This window comes from Lygodium microphyllum, chromosome 29 (genome assembly GCF_053477565.2).
Source record: "Lygodium microphyllum isolate KBCC chromosome 29, Lygodium_microphyllum_v1.1.10, whole genome shotgun sequence".
NCBI lineage: Eukaryota > Viridiplantae > Streptophyta > Polypodiopsida > Schizaeales > Lygodiaceae > Lygodium > Lygodium microphyllum.
In genome coordinates, this window is record NC_141163.1 from 101,974,495 (window position 1) to 101,997,497 (window position 23,003).

General features: G+C 41.7%; 1 protein-coding gene across 1 annotated transcript in view; it reads left to right on the forward strand.

Annotated features, from left to right (window-relative positions):
- Positions 1-388: 388 nt before the first annotated feature.
- The window catches only part of LRS1 (Transducin/WD40 repeat-like superfamily protein), a 56,205-nt gene continuing 33,590 nt past the window's right edge, over positions 389-23,003 (forward strand). Inside the window, exons 1-10 of the mRNA XM_087671272.1 lie at positions 389-689; positions 5,024-5,131; positions 5,233-5,394; positions 5,500-5,562; positions 5,672-5,758; positions 5,879-6,196; positions 6,281-6,378; positions 6,483-6,518; positions 7,643-7,763; positions 7,842-8,081. Of these exons, the coding sequence (XP_087527398.1) occupies positions 5,024-5,131; positions 5,233-5,394; positions 5,500-5,562; positions 5,672-5,758; positions 5,879-6,196; positions 6,281-6,378; positions 6,483-6,518; positions 7,643-7,763; positions 7,842-8,081 (1,233 nt within the window). The 5' untranslated portion in view covers positions 389-689. The remainder of the gene's footprint in view (positions 690-5,023; positions 5,132-5,232; positions 5,395-5,499; positions 5,563-5,671; positions 5,759-5,878; positions 6,197-6,280; positions 6,379-6,482; positions 6,519-7,642; positions 7,764-7,841; positions 8,082-23,003) is intronic.

Genomic DNA, 23,003 nt, shown 5'->3' on the forward strand with positions numbered 1-23,003 from the left:
CTGAGTTTGAATCTAGCTTCCCCAATGTCCTCATCAGTAATGGTGCCTTAAAAAAAAAAAAAAAGAGAAAGCAACCACCCATGCTTGAGCACAATGACCTCTCAGGGTCATGCTAGCGTTATGCGTGAGATGTTAGCATCATTGAGTGATGCACATTTGCCGGCTGTGTGACTGGACCCTTAGAGGGGTTGGCCTTTGTTTATGCTTTCCCAGTGCCAGCTAGGCTTGGGTACGAAGCTCGGACAAGTCGGACCACTTTTTGAAACGTCAGGGCCAGCTAGGCTCGGGGGTCCGAGCCGACGTGGCAGCACTGCCGAGCCTAAACGGCAGTCTACGGAGGGCACCACATCAAAGAACGCTGTGTGCGTTTTTCTTTGTTCTCGTCATCGTCTTCCTTTTTCAACACCCCCTCTTTTGTTTTCTTTCATTCCTTGGCAACCATTTGCTGTGCGCGCATGCCCGTGCGAGTGTTTCCCATTTTGCGCCCCTTCGTCCTTTCATGCCCCGTTTGCGGCTCCGGGCTTCTGATTTGATCGCAGCCTTCCCACCATTGCCAGCTGACGCTGTGGAATTGGAGCTCGATACAGGAGGCCCTCCTCCCAGCGATGCGCTTCCCCTATGTGATCTTCTCCGTGCAGCGCCCTTTCAGCTTATTGCTCCAGCACGCCTCCAAGGAGTTTGTTTTCTGAGTGAGTTCTGATCTCTCATTCCTCCAATCCTGGCCATTTTCGCTGCCATTCGTTAGATTAAACCCTAGACTTTTGATCATCTCAAGCCTTGTTTCGCCCAATTGGAAGGATCATAGCAATAGAGGTTGGGCAGTTGGTCCACATATACATGAATGTCTCATTTATTTTAATATAAACAATCATCGATTATTTGTGATCATAGATTGCTTGTAAAAATCCATCAGCGTCCGTGTATTTTCACATGTGCGGCCCTGCTGTAGGTCATGCAGGCGGACATTGTTGTGTCTAACGTCTGTGAATATCATGGTTTGCATATTCAAATGTCTATGGCATGATTTGATTTAGAGGTCCAATCATTGCCTGCAATTAAGTACACCTTATGAAATGAAAATGGCTGTATATTCTAGCTAGCCCTAAGTTTTTCTTTAAATGAATACGAAACAAAAATATCTGGCCTTTTGCACTATTTGTCATTGTATGTGCAGCTGGACTAATTTAGCTAATTTGTACTAGCTGGGCAGGCCAAAACCATACTCTCAGTTGACTGCTAGGAGTTGCAAGCTCAGGTTTTCTTGCATATCTATTAAGCAGTGCATCTTTACATCATCTATGGCGCAGTTAAGCTAGCTACTTTTCCTGGATTAGTAAGGTCTGCTGAAGCAGTATGTCTTGTAACCCTGAATAGCTAAGACCCTATATCCATGGCTAAAGGAAATCAGAGAAGCTATCTGAGGCACTCAGGTCACATACATCCTTAGGAAGTCAGGAAAATGAATTGTAAAGAAATAGAAACCAAAGCTGGGAGACAAAGTAAGAGAGAAGGTTTCCACAAAGAAAATGCATTTCACATTTAAGAGCAGTGAGAAATTTTACCACATTTAAGAGCAATAAGAAATCTCACCAAGGAGCCAAGGTAGATGACAAAATACATTGATGAAGCTAGAGCTTTAGAATCAAATAGGTAAGTTGGCCATACTGTTAAAATCCTAGAAACGCAGGGAAGACATTTAAAGAGAATTCAAGGAGTATTGAGATAATGAACTTGTACCATAGAAGTGAATCAATAATTTGGGGTTTGTTTTGGCAAACTGCTTCTTACATGGTCAGCTAGGATATGTAAGAAGAGTTTGGAACATTTAAAGGGCTTTGTGAAAAGGAAGTTGTGGGATCTAGATTCCGATCACTAATTATTTTTACATATTTTTGGATTATCTAGTCATGATTACTCAATTGCACCATTGTGCCCAAGAACCCTAATGATAATGCTCGAGTTATCCTTTCTCATTTTGATTGAAAGAGGTCCGGCTCCTTTTGTTTTTATTCTACTATTACTACATGCTGAGTTGACAAAAATGATCCTCTATTTGATGCTAAAAGCTCACTTTCTTGATTGGGAGAAGGGCAAGAAGTAAGGTAAATCTAAAAGCCACCTCCCTAGTATGTGACACAAGTTCTTATGCTTCACTGGGAACATCGGCATGAGAAATTGTTGGCATGCGATATAGACTTCAATCTACATCTTATCATGCACTATGTGTACAATATCTCGTGGTTGGTTGTTCAAGGGATACCTTTAAATGTGTTGGTTTGGATAGGCATACAAAGTACCAAAACCCAAACACATCATGCAATATCATTATCGCCACCACTCACATTACCAAACATGCCACTATCTCAATTGCAATATACCATTTGTAGTGGTTGCTACTAAAGGAGAGGTGTTGAGCAGTGAAGAATGCGAGAAGGAGAACCAAAAAGTAGAAGGAAAACATGCCATTGGTGAAGGAAAGGAGGGTGAATGCAAGAACATAGCACTCTTTCTTTGATACCATGAAGGTGATCAAGGAGCACAAAGGGCAAGAGGGAAATACACATATTGAGGAATGAGGGGATGAATAATGAGAGATTGTAAGGGTGTCTACATATATTGAACAATTTGAGCAAACGAGTACATGAAATTGACACTTTAAGCACGAACGAACAAGGCTCTAATGGGATGAAAGAGACATATGAGGGTGCCTACATATTGACATCCTTCTGCAATGCATAAATCCCTTGTTAGAAATGTGTGCAAAGGTGTTAGGATGGATCTCCAAACACAAGAAATTAAGGTGACCACCAAGGAACTTGATTGTATATATGGTGAAAGCTGAGATGGCGCTTGAGGGTGGTGCATAAGCACGACATGCCATTAAGGGTGTTGAACAGTGGGAAGATCACCTTAGTGGGATGAGGGGCCAATCGACCCAAAGAACAAGAGGACTAAATCTTGCCCGTATATGAGCATACACGTTTATGACACATGAGAACATGGCTAGACCCAATGTGGCAGCCCAAAATGTGTCTTACAACCCTAAATAATCCCAGAAGTGGGGAGAGCTCCTAATGTCCCCCCATTAACTTTAGTGTAGGGTTCACAAACAAAATAGCATCATTTTGGAGAGATTGGCTGCAGGAACAGCTGTTGGCCAAGCAGGCTTATTTAATTGTGAAAGAATCTGTTGGAGCTGCTAGTGTTGAAAGTGGAAGACAGAATTGCAACTAGAACTCCATCTGAATTGTGTGTTTGATGGAAGATTTTGGTATTGACTGATCCATATGCTATTCAAGTAGTGTTTGGAACTATTGAAGACTGCATTGAGACTGCTTCAGTGGGTTTGAATGTCCAAGAAACTCCTGGGTTCTGAAGTCTTATGGTTTAAAGGCTGAAAATTTGGTAAATTGGAAATCGGATCACGCTTTGATTGGCATATCTCTACCTCTGCCGGATCCACTATCCTCTCTAACTTGTGCCAAGGGCCTCTGACATTCACCATGTTAAGGCCTTGTTTGATAGTGTCATGGTCAAAGGAGACTGATTCTAGATTCCAAATAAAAAATATTTCAAATGTTCCTGTAGAAATCCCCCGAATGGCCTTTTGTGAGACATTTACTGAAGCCTCTTAGAAGATTGGCACTGGCATCTCCTCAAAGACCTTCACTGAAGCTATGCAGTTCATTGGATGTGACGGGTGTCTCAATTGGTACATTTCAGGACACTGTAGGAGAGGTCTCCTGAGAGGAGCTAAAATCTTGGAAATGCCCACCTGCTTTTGAGTTTGGGCTTGAATCTGTATTGCCAACCGACCAATCTTCAAAAAGCTGGTGGTAACTCCTGCAAAAACGACTGTAAAGTTTCCATGTCTGCTGTTGAGAGGCTGTACTGAACTGAAACTGCAAACTTGTCAGCCTGAACTGAGGAGAGGAGTGTGGCTGCTGTCCTGAAGCAATAATGAAGCAGCACAGATCTGTCTGAGAAGCTATGTGACTGATCTGTTGCAAAATACTGGGCTAGAAGGCCTGCTGCACTGTTGCCTTGCCTGGAAAATTTTTGATCTGCAATAATGATGCCATTCTGGGATGCATCCCAAGTAAAATGCAAAATTTGCATACCTGAACATGCTGCATAGGAAGACAAAGCAAGAGCTGAATGTAGTTTTCTAGGCCCTTGAGTGCAAAAATATTAAAAGACAGGTGGAAATTGTTGTGCTCTGGTTCCTTTCCTGTCTGCCTTTGTAGTGTGTATCGTCCACCTTGCACACAACCCATGTCTGATTTATAGTAAATTCGGTCATTGTCTGCATACATTGTGTGGCCCATGGGAATAAAGGTATAATGTAAGTAATCTAATCGGTCAGTTAAATGCATAGCAATATTGGAAAGTATGAAAAATACCCAAATGTTCTCTGGAAAATCAGGATGACGTTGCAGGTGGCCCACACCAAGAATTACCATAAGGTATGTAATGCCTGTGGCCCAACCATTGTGAAATGTGCTTGATCCATTCCCACCACAAACATCTCAAGAACCATAAGTGCACTGCCTCTGCCCGTGATAAGTCAGAGCAAATGCGGCTTGGTACAAGAAGTTAGCCCAAAAATCCCGGGACTTGAAGTGCCAAATAAGAAACCATAAGGTGTAGTCACTCTGATGTTAGACTTTGGGGGGTTTACTAGGTCTTTGATAGATTTCCAAAGCCCCCTGTAGCTCATTTGGATTCTGTGCCTTGTTGTATTCCCCACAAGATTTTCCTTGTGAATGATATTGACGTCTACATAGCTTCATTTTACCTTTTGAACATACGGAATCCTGAATTGCGTTTCATTTTTAAGACTAGAAAAAATCAGATTTACTGATGTGGCAAGGCTTACCTTTTATCTCATTTGAAGGACTTATGTTGAGTTCAACTCATGTGCTTTAGGGCTTTGTATGATTTAGATGATGTTATTTGGGTGGAGGGATGAATTAAGAATCATGTAGGTCTAACGAGTTCCCATTTGGCATTGGCATGGAAGATGGTCGGCATGCATCGAGTGGGTAACACAGGAAATGTCACAAATTCAGTTCGTCCTCGCAGAGAACGGCGCTTGACTTATGTTCTTACAGATTCTAACGACTCCAAGGTTTTGCCCACAACTTTTGGCAATACTTTTTTGATTATTATCTCTTTTGACATTGTAGTTCAATAAGTCATCATGCTAATTAAAGTCAACTTCACTGACAGCATTGTTCAGGGATAAACTGCTTGACAGTAAGCTCCTTACCAGCTGAAGGTGGAAGCAATGGTCTATTATTTAGTGGTAGCCGTGATGGAACACTAAAGAGATGGGAGGTGACAGATGATAATGCTACATGTTCCGCAACTTTTGAATCACATATTGACTGGGTACAGTGAATGTGTGTTGTTCATTGTCAAAAGTTTTGTATTTCACTATATCGTTGGTAGTATTGAAAATTTTAAGGCTTTTTTCTGATGGAATCTGTAATACAGGTCAATGATGCAGTTTTGACAGGGGACACTCTTGTTTCTTGCTCGTCTGATACAACTATTAAGGTAAGTTAAATGCTGCAGTCTTTAAAAGGGATGCCAGTTGACTTCAAAGTCTTTACACCTTCTCTGTTGCAAATAAGTAACTTAATTTCAGTTGAACTTTTTTGTTTAGACTTGGCGAGCTTTTTCTGATGGCATATGCACAAAGACCTTACGGCAGCATTCTGATTATGTCATAGCCCTTGCAGCTGCAAAGCATGTGAGTTGAAGTTTTATTTAAGTTTAAAGAAATCACAAATATGACTACTTTTCAGATTCTTTTTGGGGCTGAAGTGTTGTTGAGCACCTCTAACATTAACTCCCTGGCTGCATATTTTAGAGCAATGTCATTGCCTCAGCAGGTTTAGGTGGGGAGGTGTTTGTCTGGGATGTAGATGCAGCCAATATACCTGTCTCTAAAGCTGCTAATGAGGCTGTGGATGAAGATGGGTATGATGGAAATGCTGGCACAGTGCTATCCAGTCAGACCTTGGCTGGGACTGAACGCTCTGCCTGTACAAGCTACAATGGTGCTGCAATTAATGTGACATCTGCACAAGGCTACACACCCATTGCTGCAAAGGGCCATAAAGAGTCTGTATATGCCTTAGCTATGAATGATGCTGGCACTGTTCTAGTGTCTGGAGGCACAGAAAAGGTTGATATGTCATCATTTAGTTGCTTTTAGTTGTCCTTGAGTCTGGCTGAATGTTGATGAAGGTTTTAGTTGTTAATTTTACAGGCAGTTCGAGTGTGGGATCCTAGAACAGGCACAAAGAAGATGAAATTGAAAGGGCACACTGACAACATACGTGCTCTTATATTAGATCCCACTGGCAGGTGACATTCTTCAAATTGAAAAGGACTTCCAGGTTTATTATTAGTTTCTCCTTTGCTCGCATATTCTTGAACGATTGTTTGTTTTCCTCTTTTATGTGTTGCAGATTCTGTTTGTCGGGGTCTTCAGATTCAATGATTAGGTGGGCGTGGAATTTCAGATATCTGCACACCACTTACAATTCTTGCTGTCTGTTTGTTTAGCATAGCCTCTTTTCATGCAAGTTTCCTGGTAAAGTGTCTGTTGAACAAATACCACGTTATCGTGAAGAACAGAGTTTGAGGTTATCCATATGATTTCTTAATTCCTGTAACTTGTTACTATTTCTTCTTTCTGTTTCAATTGTTTTCTACTGTGCATTTTGACTTTCAGCATGGCTAAATGCATGAAATATATCTAGCTGTTTACAGGGTTACATGTGGAACAGGAGGATACCTCCTACTTCTTTGATGAGGTGCAAGAAAACAGTGTGGGTGCTTAAAAGGATTAAAATGCCTAGTGGTTGTAGTTTTATGTGTGCAAATTGACATTCCAAAAACACTTTGATGAAAGGAGTCAAGATCCAGTTCTTAGATTGTTTGGGTATGGCAGTTTGCACGACGCCTCTTAGCATGTGCATATGTGCTCGCAAACTTATACTTTCTCCTCACTGTCTCTTGGCACCTCTTCTTTTGTTTTTAAGTGCCTTATAAGCACTGAGTCAGTGGACTGTTAGTTGAGAGAATATTGTACTGTGCCCATTTTGATGTGCACAATGACAAGTTTTTGTACTGGCAACATGATACCTTTGCAGGTTTTGGTTCTCACTGCATTATGCTAGTAGTGTATATGTCTTTGTCTACATTCTGATGTGTACCTCTTTTTGAGAATGGTAAAAGGTGACATGTATTGGGGATACCAGGCCTTGGCACTTGAAAGACACCTACGTAATCTGGAGAAGTTTTTGTGCTGACTGCAGTATGAATGTCTTTCTGTGGTTTGGCATTTTATCTCTGCAATTTGCAGGTCGTGTTCCAGGGTCCTTCCATGAGAGCTCTTGTAGCTATTTCCACCCTTAACTTTGTCTCAGGATGTGAATATCAATGTTATCTACCTTTGCAGTATGTTTGCATGATTTAAATCTGGTGCTGGCCACATTTTAGAGATTTAAAATGTCCTCAGTATATTAAAAAGGAATTTGACATAATTGCTCTTTGAAGTATTATACTTTTTAGAGTTATGGTGCCTAGATGTTCTAAGCAGTTGGTATTATTTATTTCAAACCAGGCTGTGGGATTTAGGACAGCAGCGATGTGTGCATTCTTATGCTGTTCATACAGACTCTGTATGGGCCCTTGCAACAACACCTTCGTTTAATCACGTCTATAGTGGTGGAAGAGATTTGTCAGTAAGTTCTATGCCTGCTTGTGTTTTGTAGTAACTAACCCATCCTTTGATTCCTACTAACAAGAAATTGGTGGAACAGATTTATTTAACAGATCTGTCCTCCAGAGACAGTCTTCTAATTTGCTCAGAACAGCATCCCATCTTGTCTCTAGCATTGGAAGGTGATGACTGGCTGTGGGTGGCAACATCAGATTCTTCTCTTCATAAGTGGCCTACAAAAGAACGGAGTTCTACCAAAAACTTGCAGCGGGCAAGTTCTTTTGTGGCAGGCACTTTACCCTTTGCCAGGGCAAGGGCATGCTTGGAAAGCTCACCACCTGTAAGACATTAACCAATCCTTATTTTCTTTTTTACTCATGTAAAAAGCTAACTTAGCAATGATTGCATTTCAAGAATTAAATTGTTATAATGTCCTCAAACTTCGGGAATCAAGCATAATTTAGCTTTTTGGTACAAATTCTTGTTACAATAAACTGAAGGCTTCAGTGCTAAAGTTTATTCAGAGTTGCCAAATTAAATGAGCAACACAAAACATGTGGCTTTTAAAGGGAGATTACACGTGAAATGTGGGAGTGTTGAACTCAAGCACGTTTTTCTCCTTGTGTATTCTTTGAGATAAGTTGTAATATATTTATCTCCTTTCACATATATTGCACAAGTTGAGTGCTTTCCTATTGTGTATTTAGTCTTTATCACTCTTGTTTATGTAAATAAATGATATGGAAAACACAGAAAAAGCAAAGTGTATGCTCAATTTGTAGAATACTGATTGATAATGAACGTATGAATGGATGATGATACAACCAGAGGGCCTAGAACTATTGTGCCTCTAGGACTAGGGCAGAGGTGATGAGAAGACGCTCTGCCATCCTCACAAGCCAAGGCTTCTTTGGAGAAGTAAAGATGGTGTTATCCACCTCATAGAGATGCACAAAAACTGACTCCATCGTTGGGGCTAGTGTAGCCTTGGAATTCTTCGCCCCAGGTCAAAGATGGGAGTATTTCTACCAACATTTCCCCTTTGGATTGCCATAGTGCGGACACTTCGGATGACCTGTGGACTTATTGTTGTCCTTTTCTTACTCTTCCTTTGGTTTCTTGCCTTTCTTTTGCTTTTGGTTGCCACTTAAAGACGTCCCAATTGGAAAAGCATGACTAGTTGTTCTTGTTCCACTTGAACTTGTCTCCTTATGTCAGGAGTTCTACTCCAATATCATAGCCCCAAGCTATTCCCATGTGATGGTATCCCAATCCCTAGAGACTAGTCTAGGAAGTGCCGAACTACCCGAGTTTCTGCTTTGATCAAACTATAGGTTCTTTAGGGATTAGTTTCAAACCAAAGCCACAGACTTACAAGTAAGAAGCATAAGTACAACGTAAGATCATAGAATATGCATACCTCAAGCTTATAAAGTGCTTTTAGGTGCTTTTATGATTGGATGTTTGTATTTAGGATTTAGAATGTCTACCTCAATCTTACTAAAGGGCTTTTAGGTGCTTTCATGGTTGGGTGTTTGTTTTTAGGATTTAGAAGGTCTACCACCTTCTACGGAAGGAGGTGACTTACACATGTGAGGTGCAAGTCAATTATTTTGTCATGTGGGACTTAGGATCCCGAGATAGCAATTGGTGCCAAAGGGAGAAGCTATAATGAGTTATGCTTGACAGGTACGAGGTGGTATCCGGTGTCAGATTTGGGCCTAGACCAATTTATTGACCACTAATGCTAGTGGTGACTTTAGGGACTAGGCATTAATTAATTAATTAATTAATGCTAGTCGAAGGATCAATAAATACTCAAGGATACTTGAGAGACAAATTGGCCTAGTTAATTTAATTATTGGCTAGTGGTTTTTTTTTGGGGGTACTAAAATAGTTATTAAGTTAATTTTGAGAATTAATATTTTGAAAATTAATTTAATAAGATGGATAATGGGATTAGAAGGTTGGCACTTGGCAAAACTTGCCCATGTAGATGGGAAAAACGTTTTTGAGAGAGAGAGAGAGAGAGAGAGAGAGAGAGAGAGAGAGAGTTACGAAAGAGAGAGAGAGAGAGAGAGAGAGAGAGAGAGAGAGAGAGAGAGAGAGAGAGAGAGATTGCCGTTGTTGCTGCAACAGTTGATAGGCCATTTCCGAGAGAGAGAGAGAGAGAGAGAGAGAGAGAGAGAGAGAGAGTTACAAAAAAGAGAGAGAGAGAGAGAGAGATTGCCGTTGTTGCTGCAACAGTTGATAGGCCATTTCCGGCCAGTAAGAGACCCTCTTGGAGAGAGAGAGAGAGAGAGAGAGAGAGAGAGAGAGAGAGAGAGAGCCGTTCTTGCTGCAACAGTTGACAGGCCATTTTTGGTTAGTAAGAGACGCTCTAGGAGTTGGTGATTCGCCTAGAAGAGAGTACAACAATAGATGACAGCGATTTGAGGGTTGTTTCAGCTAGGCAACATTTGGGGTGTTTGATAAGCGGAGACAACTTTCATGGCTATGTAGATAGGGGAGCAACTGATTTCTTTCATTGTTTTGTGATGGAAGTCTGAATTTTCTCTCTCTTCAGCATTCTCTCTTATCCTCTAGCTATCTTGCAAGTTATCTTAGCAAAATCCAGCCATTTGAGTCATCATAGATGGAGATTTTGGTTAATCTCTATTGTAAATTGTCATTTGCATAAAAAATTAGGGTTTGACAGCTACCTTGGAATGCATGCTCAAAATTGAAGACCTAGGACTTGAGTTTCAGCATTTGAAATTGAAGAAATTTCAAGAGATTCAAGAGGTCAACTAGCCAATATTAAATTTGATGTCAAATTTGTCTCACAAGGAGCAGGGTTCAAGCCAATTCTCTAGCAAACCAAGGGGCAAATTGGTTTGAAGGCTTGCTGGTCATTTATGATAGCAAGAGGCACTGGGATTAGCGAAGGAGATTGGTGAATCTTTGTTGTACTTCATCAATTTGCAATTGAAGATAAAGAATTGCCACAATGTTTGCTAGTTTTGGGGTCAACAAGTTGTCCATTGTCCAAGATTAAAGTAGTAAAGTGTGTATTTCAGTTTATGTGATTTATTTACTTTTTGTAATTATTGTTAAATCAAGTTATTACCACCCTCTCTGAGGAGGAAAATAGGTTTTAGTGATCCCTCTCGGCTATGAAGGAGGGATAGATGTATCCTCTCCTAATATGCTCAAGTTACTAAGTGGGGAAGATAGTTTGAGTCTTAGGTAGACTGTCCTTGGCCTTTGTATGTCACTTATCATCAAAATGATTAGACTTTTGATAATGATGAGAGTTCATATTTTGCTTTGGGGCATTTTGCCACCTCATTTCAATCCTAGAGGGGAGTTACTTTACTTAGTCATGATCCAACTGGGCCTTGTTGGCGTTTTTTCAATCCCCTTGCTTCCCTTTTTTGTGTGATAGAAGCCAAAGGCCCTCTCCGAATATGATAGATGGGGTTTCTTGGTAAACCTGATTGAACAACGTTATGAAACGCATGTCAAAGTATGTGACGATGCAGAGAGACAGTAGGGTTTGTAGGGAGAAACAAAGTGTGTAAGGCAAACACTAAGAGAGAAGAGAAACTCAAAAACACGAGAACGAGATGCTAAAGCACTGAATCATGCTATGTGAAGAAAGCTAATACAATGGAGCCGAAGCTCAAAAGATGACTATACTGTCCTGTTGGAATTAGACGATGGCATCTGTTGGGAATCTACACAATGAAGGGAGTGAAATGTAGTTCTCTGGGCAGTGGGCTATTGAAGTAACCTAAAGATGAAGGACAACTATTGAGGGAGAAAAACACAGTCCTTGCCATTTGAAAGGAAAAAGGAGATCGCTAGCTATCGAGGGAGCGAATTTCAGTCCTTTGAAGTGAGGAGTGGGTTGAGGTTTCAAACGCAAATGCTAGAGGCCGCAAGGCAATAAATTGCTAGGCATGAATTGATACTAGGTAGAAGAAGAGTGACGCCAAGCCAGTAGATGTTGACGCCAAGTAGGAGGAGATAATGCCAGACAGTGGGGAAGCCTTCAGACTGAAAAACGCAGGTGAAAGTGGCACTTGAGGGAGATGGGTGCTGATGCCAAGTAGAGGGATGGTAATGCTAGGTGAAAGATGCTCTAAACGCAAGGTTTGATGCTATGGGAACAGGGTGCCTAAAGTAGAGAGAAAAGATGGTGGAAGACAACCACAAACCATGAACTGCAATGTTTGCGAGAAGGGATGTGAGGGCTGGAGAGAGGAGGGAAGGGTATTTGATGACGAAAGAAGAGTTGCGAAGAGTGTGGGTAGTGGTGTAGAAAGAATGGAGAGATGGCCTATTTATAGGCCTCAATTGTCTAGCGTGGCGCACCACTGAGTGGGCGTCCACTGATAAAGTGCCTAGAATGAGGATGCCAGCCCTTTTTGGGGCTGTCAATGCGAAACCCTAATTGAGGTGGATACATGGAAGAAGCGGTTTCTCAATACCTCCTCTCAGGCCCAAAAAGGGATGAAGAAAGAGGAGTGAAAAGAGTAAAGAGAAGATGGAGAGGATCCTTGAGATCCAAGGTTTCCACTTGAAAGGTAACATGTAGTAAGGAACAATAGATAGAATGAATTAGTGAAGCCGAATCCACCTTAGGACAGAAGCTACTAGCTCTTTAACTCCATGTTGGAAGGAATTCGAAGGCCTTGTCACCAAGTCACGGCTAAACCTCCAAGGCCTTGATCTAGGTGGTACCTAAGGATCTTGGGTATCATGAGGAGAAATGACTGCTCGAAGATAGCCATCCCCAAAGAGTAAATGATGGGTGAAGAACTTCATGATGAGTAGGTATCCCCTCTGAGGGTGGAGATGGAGGAGCCCCCTCAAAAGTAAAAGAAGTAGAAGCCCCCATGGAGGGCATGGAAAGAACGTCCCCCTTTGAATCCCCCTATGTGAGAGAGAGGGAATCTAAAAACTCATGGATCACGGACTTTGAATCATTTGATGATGAAGGAAGTGCCGTTGGTTGTGCCAAAGAAGGTATCTGGGGTGCCAAAGATGTTGAAGAACTCCGAGAGGTGGCCTCTTGAATGTGAATAGTTGAGGGTGGGGAAAGATGAGGCTCATGCTAAGCCCAGGGAGGGCAAAAGTTGGTGGCTCTTAATGGAGTGGAGTGTGGAGGTGAAGTAATGGAAGGAGTCGAACAACCACTGTCTCGAGGAGTGGGCTGATGACTAGACGGTGTCCAACAATCACTATCTCTTGGTGGAGCGGACTGTAGAACCATGGGTTGGCGAGGTGGCATTCTTGAAATCCTAGAAGTAGAGAAATCTTTATAGCGCATGGCGGTGGTCGTGAGGAGGTTGAGGTACCAAGTGATCATCCTTTGGCTTGAAAGGTCTCAGTGCATATCAGGTGCACCTTATTGCCTTGAGTATAAAAATTTGAAAGCCGGTGCAGAATAAACTTTGTGGCCTAGAAGGGAGATGTGGCATAACGAGTGCCTAGATGTGTGTGTTTCGGTAGTGTAGGGAGCAAAGGTCCATGTCAGCAAGCATTGATGGGGGGTTTGATGATGTCGAAAGAGGAGCACCTAGTGGTCTGTCCATTTGCCCGTGAAGTCATAGCACCGGAATGTCAACCTGTAAAAGGAAGGGAAGGATATCTCTATCTCCTGTTGATGCAATGGAAATAAAAGGGAAATCAATAGATGATGCCGAACTTGCAATCTGTCTTTGCCTTCTCTAAGGAACAAGATCTTTAGCTCTCTGAGCTCGTGTTCTCCGATACCATGTAAGAGTATGCAGGTATGCTTTGATACCATGTTAGAATATGTGACGTTGCAGAGAGATAGTAGGGTTTGCGGGGAGAAACACAGTGTGTATGGAAAACAATGAGAGAGAAGAGAAACTCAGAAACACGAGAACAAGATGATGAGGGATTGAATCGTGCTATGTGAAGAAAAGCTGATACAGTGGAGCTGAAGCTCAGAAGGCAACTGTATTGTCTTGTCTGAATCAAGCGGCAGCACATGTAGGGAATTTGCACGGTGCAAGGAGTGAAATGCAATGCCCTGGGTAGTGGGCTATTGAAGTAACTTGATGATGAAGGACAACTATCAAGGGAGCGAAACACAGTCCTCAAATGGCATCCGAGAGGAAGAAGGAAAGCATCAGCTCTTGAGGGAGCGAATTGTAGTCCTCTAAAGCCAGGAGTGGGTCAAGGTTGCAAACATAAGTGCCAGAGGCTGCAAGGTAGATAATCGCTAAGCATGAATTGATGCTAGGCGGAAGAAGAGTGATGCCAAGCTAGTAGATGTTGATGCCAAGTAGGAGGAGATGATACCAGATAGTGGGGAAGCCTCCAGACTGAAAAACGAAGGTGAAAGTGGAGCGTGAAGGATAAGGGTGCTGACGCCAAGTAGAGGGATGGTGACACCATGTTGAAGATCTACAAACGCAAGGCTTGACGCTATGGGAATAGGGCGCCTAAAGTAGAGGGAGAAGATGGTGGGAAACATCCATGAACCACGAAGTGCAATATACGCCAGAAGGGTGTGAGGGCAGTGGAAGGGCTAGAGAGAGGAGGGAAGGGTGTTTGATGATGGAATAAATGGAGAGGTGGCCTATTTATAGGCCGTAGCTGTCCAGGGTGGTGCACCATTGAGTGGGCGCCCACTGATTAAGTGCCCGGAATGAGGGTGCCAGCCCTTTTTGGGGCTGTGAGTGTGCAACCCTAACTGAGGTGGATACATGAAAGAACTGATGTCAGCTGCTGTAGGGTGTATAGATGTTGGGTGGTGATTGAAGACAGCAAACACAGCTGTACAGCAGGTTGCCAAGCAGTGGACGGCTCTTGAACAGCAGTGGCAGGAGACCAACTGCTGAGGTATCACCCAAAAGGGGTGTAAATAGCAGTGAGCATGAAGAGCACTGATGGTAGCTGAGTGGAATAATTGGGGGATTGAATGCACAAACTCAAGACTCCTACTTATAGATGATTGGGGGTGCATTTGTCCTACTGTAAAAAAATAAAGCCATTAATTTTTGGTAATTTAGCACTAATTGCTTTTTGGGGCTGTTTTAAGGAGAGTAAATTAGTCATTAATGCACCATAATCAATAGAGAGTGCAAACCCTAATGTTACTGGTTTAATAGACCCTCGGTGCCAGCAAGGATAGAAACATGAAGAAAAGGTAGGTGGCAGGGAGCCGGCACGGTCTGAATCATGATCTGAATTCCAATCTCTTTGGTCTCTATTGCGATCCTCTTGATCTTCATGATCTTGACATAGAGAATGAAGCAATGAAGGAACAAATCTTCATAGATGAGAAATGAATGCTGAATGTAAGGCTGTGGCAAACAGCCCTTGCATGCTAATCTTGTTAGCGAGAGCGCTGGATTCAGGTAGAAGATGACTGAAATGCAGGTGACAATGAGAGAATGGAAGCAAGAAAATCTGACAGTGATCAGCCCTGATCATAGGAGGCAGTGGAAATAGCTTGCACTTGGGAAATTTACTGGCTGCTGCATTTGGAGGTGAAATTGCTGGCCGATCTGCATTGCATCTGAAGGTAGCAAACTGGCTGACCTGCTGAAGCCACATGGCAAATTCTGCAATGCAGCCATGAATTGGGATAGCTATGAACAATTGGAACAAGGTTCTAGCAAATGTGATCTGGCTGGAGAACTGAAAACACAATATGCACGTGTGACGAGATGCTCTAAACACAAAAACACAACAATCGTACGACAAAGCACAAATTGATAACACAGAACACAGTTAGGGTTAGGGTAACTCAAAGACAATAAACACAGGTAATAATGAAATGAATGACTTTTGAATATACAATGCTTATGTGGCTGGGCGACAGCCGGTAGGATGAGGCGACAGGTGAGGAGAGAGAGAACTGTGCAGGCGGTAGCTCCAACAGCAAAACTCAGGCTGGTTGGTGACATGACAGGTTGGAAACTTGGCAGCTGCAGTCAGCAGACTGAAATCAACTCTGAATAGTGGGTGGAAGGCTGGAAACAGGTGCCGAACTGTTGTAGATAGCAATGGCCAGCTTGGACCGCGATGCCCTCTATGTTTGGGGTGTGGGCAGCAAGCTGAAAGACCTGAAATCTGCAAAAACGAGATTTGAAGATGGAGAGCAGACTGTCTATTTATAGAATGTTTGGGAGCCCCCACTTAACTCTCTTGAATCGCACCCCATTTTAGGGTTTTAAGTAAAATAAGCCTAAAATAGACATAAGATAAGCTGTTTTGGGGCTGTTTAAGTGGCTAATGACACTTCTTAGCTCAACATCACGGACAGCCAAAGCTCATCCTAGGACCTAGATCATATCTAGCATATGGCATGTGCGAATATACGGAATGCTAACAAACCTTGTGTCAATAGAGGTCAGGCCGCCCTAGGGTCATCATTGCACATCATTTTAGTATCACCTCTAGCAGCTTATCCTTATTGCCTTGAACATCCATTCTACAATGTTCTATCCAAGATGTTTTGGGATGATAGTCTCATCTAATGGAGGATATATGAGCATGATGCTTAGTGTGTACATGAAACCAGCCTTCCTCCTCGGATAGGGTGGTAAATAACCTGATTAAGCACTATTTATAGAAATTAACAAATTCACAAAACTGAAATGCACACTTGACCATATAATCTTGGCAATTGGACACCCTGTTGGCCCCAAAATTGGCGCCCCTTTCGGTATTTATTTAACTTAATTGAAGAAGAAGTTGATATAGGATAGGATTCTCCCAGTCCTTTTCGGTATTCAAATTTCCCTTGCTGTCCAAAATGACCAGCAAGTCTTCAATCTGATTTGCCCCTTGATTCGGGTGGTCAATTGGCTTTCACCCTCTAAAATGGAGATGGAAAATGCCCCAAATTCGTTGATTTTCTGGTCCCTCCGCTTGAATTTGACTAAAAATAGCTTCAGCCCTGTTGAATCCAAAAGTTGGAGCTTCCAATTTCTCGCACACTTCGTGAGGCTGCTACTAAACCCTAATTTCTGTTGTAGGTTAGGGTTTACAGCAGAGAAATCTGAAATTTCTCCCCTTACTGTTCAAAATGACTACCAAGTCTTCAATATGATTTGCCCCTTGATTCGGGTAGTCAATTGGCCTTCAACCGCTTTAATGGAATGGAAAGTGCCCCAAATTCATTGATTTTTTGGTCTCTCCACTTGAATTTGACTAAAAACAGCTTCAGCCCTGTTGAATCCAAGTGTTGGAGCTTTCAATTTTTGGCACACTTCTCGAGGTTGCTGCTAAATCCTAATTTTTGTTGCAGATTAGAGCTTACAGCAGAGAAATTTGAAATTTCTCAGCCTCTGGTGATCTCAATGCTGTAATCTTCAGAGGAAGGTTGTAGAAAGCTGGGAGATGAGAGAGAATGCTAAGGATAGAGAAAATTCAAACTTTCTTTGCGAAGAATTGAAAAAAATTTGTCATTTATTGCTGCTGCCCTATCTCAATAACTTGTAAATGTAAAGAACCGAAGAAAATCAGTCATTTACTACTGTTGCCCTGTTTGAACAACCTGTAGATGTTGTCACCTGCTCCTAGCTGCCTCAGAAGGTCCTTCAATGGCTGCAAATTAGACGAGCAGTATCTCCTCTCTCTCTCTTGCAAGCCGAATACACTAAAATACCTCTCTCAAACCTCTAAAGGCGTTTTTCAGTCTTGTATGGGCATTTTTGACAAGTGAGAGTCTTTCCAAATGGTTTTTCTAGCATTATCCATAATTAAATATTAATTTTCAATCTTTAAATACTGAAAATTAATTTAATAATTATTTTAGTGCCCTGAAAAATAATTAAACAGGCCATATATTAAATTGTCTAGGTAACTTCCATTCTCGAGTGTCTCTGTGCTATCTTTGACCATCAGATTGGCGTTAAGTATCATTGAATGCCACTTCACTAGTGTCACCAATTGACATTTATGGACAAATGAATCATTTGGACCAACAACTGATACCAGATACCACCAACCACATGTGTGGCATAACTTATAGCAACTTTTATCTTTGAGATCCCGTGATTTCCTCAGGTCTTGAGCTCGTAGATTTACTCTAACCCCAGTTACACCTCACATGTGCAACATTTATTTAACGATGTGATTAAAAATTAATCCACATGTTAAGTGAGGTTTCAAAAATAAATGTCCTCATGACAGTACATGTCTATTTTTAGTCATATTTACATTAGTTCTGTATTCCATGGCAATGTGTTCTTGCAAATATATGATGTACTTTTGTTTTTCTCTGGTAGGCAATTTTGGCCTCTAATAAATATTAGTACCTCTCTTTTTTTTTCCCCGTACCGATTCGTTATATTATATCATAGACGAAGTATAGAAGAATATAAAAATTAGGGCAAGGTCACTAAAAAGACTTCTGATGCCAAGAAACTAAGTCATCTCTGACCAAGATATGAGCATGCTATATAAGATCAAGCTACCACTGGAGAAGTCCCTTAAGCTTCACAATATGATGCTTGATGCAGAATCTTCATATGAGGTTGCACTAGACCGTGATATTTAGCTTTATCAAATATCAATCAAGAGGACACGTCCTAGTCCCCACCAAAATATACCAAACGTCTGAGAGGAGGGTCCAAATCTTCTAAGAAAAAGGGCATGAGATGAATTTGTGATGGGAAGACTCAACCATAGTGGTATAGAAGAAACAATTCCCATTAGAAATACCCCTATGTTGAAGAGTCGATGCAAGGCCCCCGCTACAATTCTCCAAATGAATACCTTACATTTGAATGGTGTCTTGTTGTCTCTTTCCTCCATTATTATCAATTTCCACTAGGCTTTAGATCTGTGCAATCTCCAAAGTGCATTTGCTTTGGTGGTCAACCATGTGCGGTCTCGGATCGGGGAATGATAAAATTGATTAACTGAAGAAGATTGAAGGATCAAACATTCTACAAGATCTCAATCTTGCTAGGGACAATGAGAATCTAGGATAGGAAAGAGTTGCCAAGCTTGCAAGAGATCAAAAAATTTGCCCAAAGATCATTGTAGCTTGGAGGTATCCAAAAGACCCATCTGATAGTGCGAAAGGACATTAGTGTGCCTTGGGGCAAGAGAGTGGCATCAACCGTCGAGGTCAATCCAAAACGAGCCATGCGATTGAACTTAGGAAAACCTCCGATTTGCCTTCCCAAGAAAGTAGACAAGAGATTGCTAGAATTTCCATTTGTAATGAATTGGCTGCTTGTTTGTCCTCTGGGAGATGCCATTGGGCCTTGAAAAGCACCATTTTCCATGAGCACACCAAATGATTAAGAAGAACTGAGGTAAATGAAGAAAAATAAACCTTGGCATTAATTACATGCCATCGCGAACCTTGAATCTTCGTGTTACCATGCCAAAGTCCTCGATCCTCAAGAAAAGCACGGACAATAAGAGTCCAGGGTTGTTAATCAATACACAATGCTTGAAACAGGGACTGATGAAGGGCTGCCATATGGATCTCCACATTCAAAACAGCCCCACCTCCCATGGACTTTGGGGTGCAAACATGAGTCCACACTCTCTTGGCGTCAACATCCACCCTATGTGGCATTATCCTCCACCCTTCTGGCGGCTCCACCTTCTTGCGTTTGGCTACTAGGGAGGTTCCTCACCATTTGGCGTCTGTCTCCATTAGGCATCACCATCATCAGAGTCAGTTGCACCTTGCGTTTGGTTCCTGGCCGCTTCCCACCCTTTTGACATCGTTCTAGCAGCTTGCGTCACCTCACTAGGCTTGCGTTTGCAGATGGAGGCTTCATCGACTATCTCCCTGCTTGTAGGTACCACTCTTCATCCCTGCGTTTGCAGATTCAGAGGCTTCTCACCCTTCGACAACAGTCTCCCTGCTCTAGGTGACACCTCCTTATCTTGCTTTTGTAGACTCAGAGGCTTCTTCGGTAGTGTTCTTCCACTACAGGGCTTCCTTTTTGCTATGGCACCCTTGTATCAAATTCACTTCATCAGTATGATTCATCTTTCATCATCTTCTGTGTTTCTTTTCTCTCTCAGTGTTTGTCGTACACATTGTGTTTTCCCTCGCAAACCCTACTGTCTCTTTGGTCACTTAGTCATTTTGATGCTGCCTAGTAAGTGATGGATGATAAATCCCAAATTATCTTTACACTTTTTGCACATTGGAAATCAATCTTTCAAAAGAGTCCAAACCCTCTAGTGAAAAATCACATAAGAATCTCTCCAATAGTTGGGTCATGTAGCGCTTGAAAACATCATGACTCAAAAAGGAAGAGTTGAATCTCAAGGGAAGCCTATCCAAGAGACTGGCAAAAGCATCCATCGGCTGCCTAATCATGTCAAGCTGCAAAGAGAAATGATTAGATAAGACATTGCAAGACTCACATTTTCAAAATTTCTAGTAAGAAGGAGTTCTCATGCATGGCATAAATATGGTCCAATCAAGACTACATGGCAAAGTATTCACTTAGGTAAATATTGAAGCTGATGGAGAAAGCCAAGACCAAAGATCTTGTAGTGATGTCCATCGTAAAGCCTGCCAAGCCTTGCTTTCGGAGGTATCCATCAAAGAGTGCTCTTTAGTAGATTGGGATGGGTCAACACACATGTTAAAATCGCCCATAAGCAAACCTGGTTTTCCCAGGGCTAGAGAATTTTGAAGATGGCTTTGTAAGGCCTAATGATGCAATGTCATTAGGTGCATAAAGGCCAACTAGTGATAAAAGCTACCCTTTATAAACAATTTCAATCACTAGGAAGCGTCCATGAACATCATTCCTAATAAGCATTGATTGGAATTCCTCGTGCATAACCATGAGGACATTGAATAGTGTTTAGTCTTGTAGCTAGCATAAAAAAGATGGAATCCATGACAATCCAAAAGACGATCAACATCATCATGAGTTTAATGCTCAACTTATCGCGAAAACAAATCCTATGAGCATCATCATGAGTTTAATGCTCAATTTATCGCGAATTCAAATCCTATGAACATTCCAAGTGGCAATTCGCATATGTGAAATCAAAAAACTCATGGACGAGGTTGCTCATGCCTTGTTTGAACTTTCTTTGCCAAAGCCTCCAAAATTCCATCATCCAGAAAGCTTTCCAAACAACAAAAGCATTTTTCCCCATGCGAGCAAATTTCTTAGAAGAAGGGCTATTTCATTTGTTAGGGCCAAATGAGGATATTTACGATCCCATGGGGTGATCACATTGCCTTTACGACAAAAAACAAGGTGTATTGGAGGATCCTCGGGGTGATCTTGAGAATGCTTAACTTGCAATCTCGGTTGGGTGTTTGCTTCGAACTAGAATGGTCCATGCCAGGTGCACAAGCCACCTCTGAAGATTTATTCTTTCTACGTACATACGTATGAAATGAATATTGGGTGCTTGACGATGGACCCATCGGTTGCTGAATTTCAACCTTCTTGCCCTTTCTATGCTGAGCATGAACCCATCTAGAATAATTTGGATTTGAAGAAAGCACAGGTTGCCTATCAGGAACCACATCCTTTGCAGAGTCCATTCTTCGGCTAGTGGTGCCTCAACCATCAAAATTGGCACCCCTTTCGGTATTTCTTTAGCTTTATTGAAGAAGAAGTTGATGTACAATGGGATTCTCCCAATCCCTTTTGGTATTCCAACTCCCCTTGCTATTCAAAATCACCAGCAAGTCCTTAACCTGATTTGCTCCTTGATTTGGGCAATCAATTGGCCTTCACCTGCTTTGATGGAGATGAAAAATGCCCCAAATTCAATTATTTGCTCGTCCCTCCACTTGAATAGGCTAAAAACAGCTTCAGCCTTGTTGAATCCAAGTCATGGAGCTTCCAATTTCTGGCACACTTTCCAAGATTGTTGCTAAACCCTAATTTCTGTTGCAGATTAGGGTTTACAGTAGAGAAATCTGAAATTTCTCAGCCTCCAGGGATCCAAATGCTGAGATCTTCAGAGCAAGGTTGTGAAATGGTTGGGAGATGAGAGAGAAAGCTGTAGAGAGAGAAAATTCAGAGTTTTGTCGCGAAGAATGACTGAAAATCAGTCAAATGCAGCTGCTGCCCTGCCACAACAGCATGTAGATGCAAAGAACTGAAGAAAATCAATCATTTACAGCTGCTGCCCTGTCTCAACAGCCTGTAGATGCTGTCACCTACTGTTGATTGGTCTTCTTCTACCCTTGGTTGCCTCAGAAGGTTCTCCAATGGCTGCAAATCATTCCCGTAGCCTCTCCTTCCTCTCCCTTGCAGACTGAATTTATAGAAATGCTTCTCTCCAGCCTCTAAAGACGTTTTTCAATCTTGTATGGGCATTTTTGACAAGTGGCAGCCTTCCCAAATGGTTTTTCCAGCATTTTTCATAATTATATATTAATTCTTAGACTTTAAATACTGAACATTAATCTAATAATTATTTCAGTCCCTTGAAAAATAATATGACTGGCCAATATTTAAATTGGCTAGGCAACTTCCATTCTCAAGTGTCTCTGCGTCATCTTTGACCATCAGATTGACGTTAGGTACCATTAAACACCACTTCTCTAGTGTTACCAATTGACACTTATGGCGAAATGGATGACCTAGGCCAACAACTGGCATCGGATACCACCAAGTACTTGTGCGGCATAACTTATAACAACTTTTGTCTTTGACATCCCGTGATTTCTTCGGGTCTCGGGCTCATAAATTTCCTTTAACTGTAGTTGCACCTCACATGTGCAACATTTACGTAATCACGTGATTAAAAATTAATCCACATGTTAAGTGAGGTTTCAAAAATACATGTTCTCATGACAGCTCTCCCCCCTGAAATCTTTGTGATCGTCCTCGATTGCATTGCCAAATGCATCAAAAGCAAAGTACTACATTAGAATTTCCATAGGGCATCATAGTCAACACGACATTGCCCACTGCTGTTCAACCATTCCATATGGCTAACATATGCTGAAAATTGCAAGCCAACATAACATAAGATAAGACTCACAAAGAATCTCAAAAACATTGCTAGATTATCATGTGACGTGTCTATTTCTCATGAGCTCAACTCATCTGGCAAAACCAAACCATAGTATAGCGAAAAAGCATAAACCATGGCGAAAACATCAATGGCATCATAACATATGACGTTGTCCATGCATTGAAAACTGAGCATAATCTGATCATAAACTGATCACTTGTTGATCTGAGAACTGATCACAAACTATTGCAAATGTGACCCCAAACTAATCACAAACTCATTGCAAAAACCGACCAGTAATCAATGCAAAAACTGA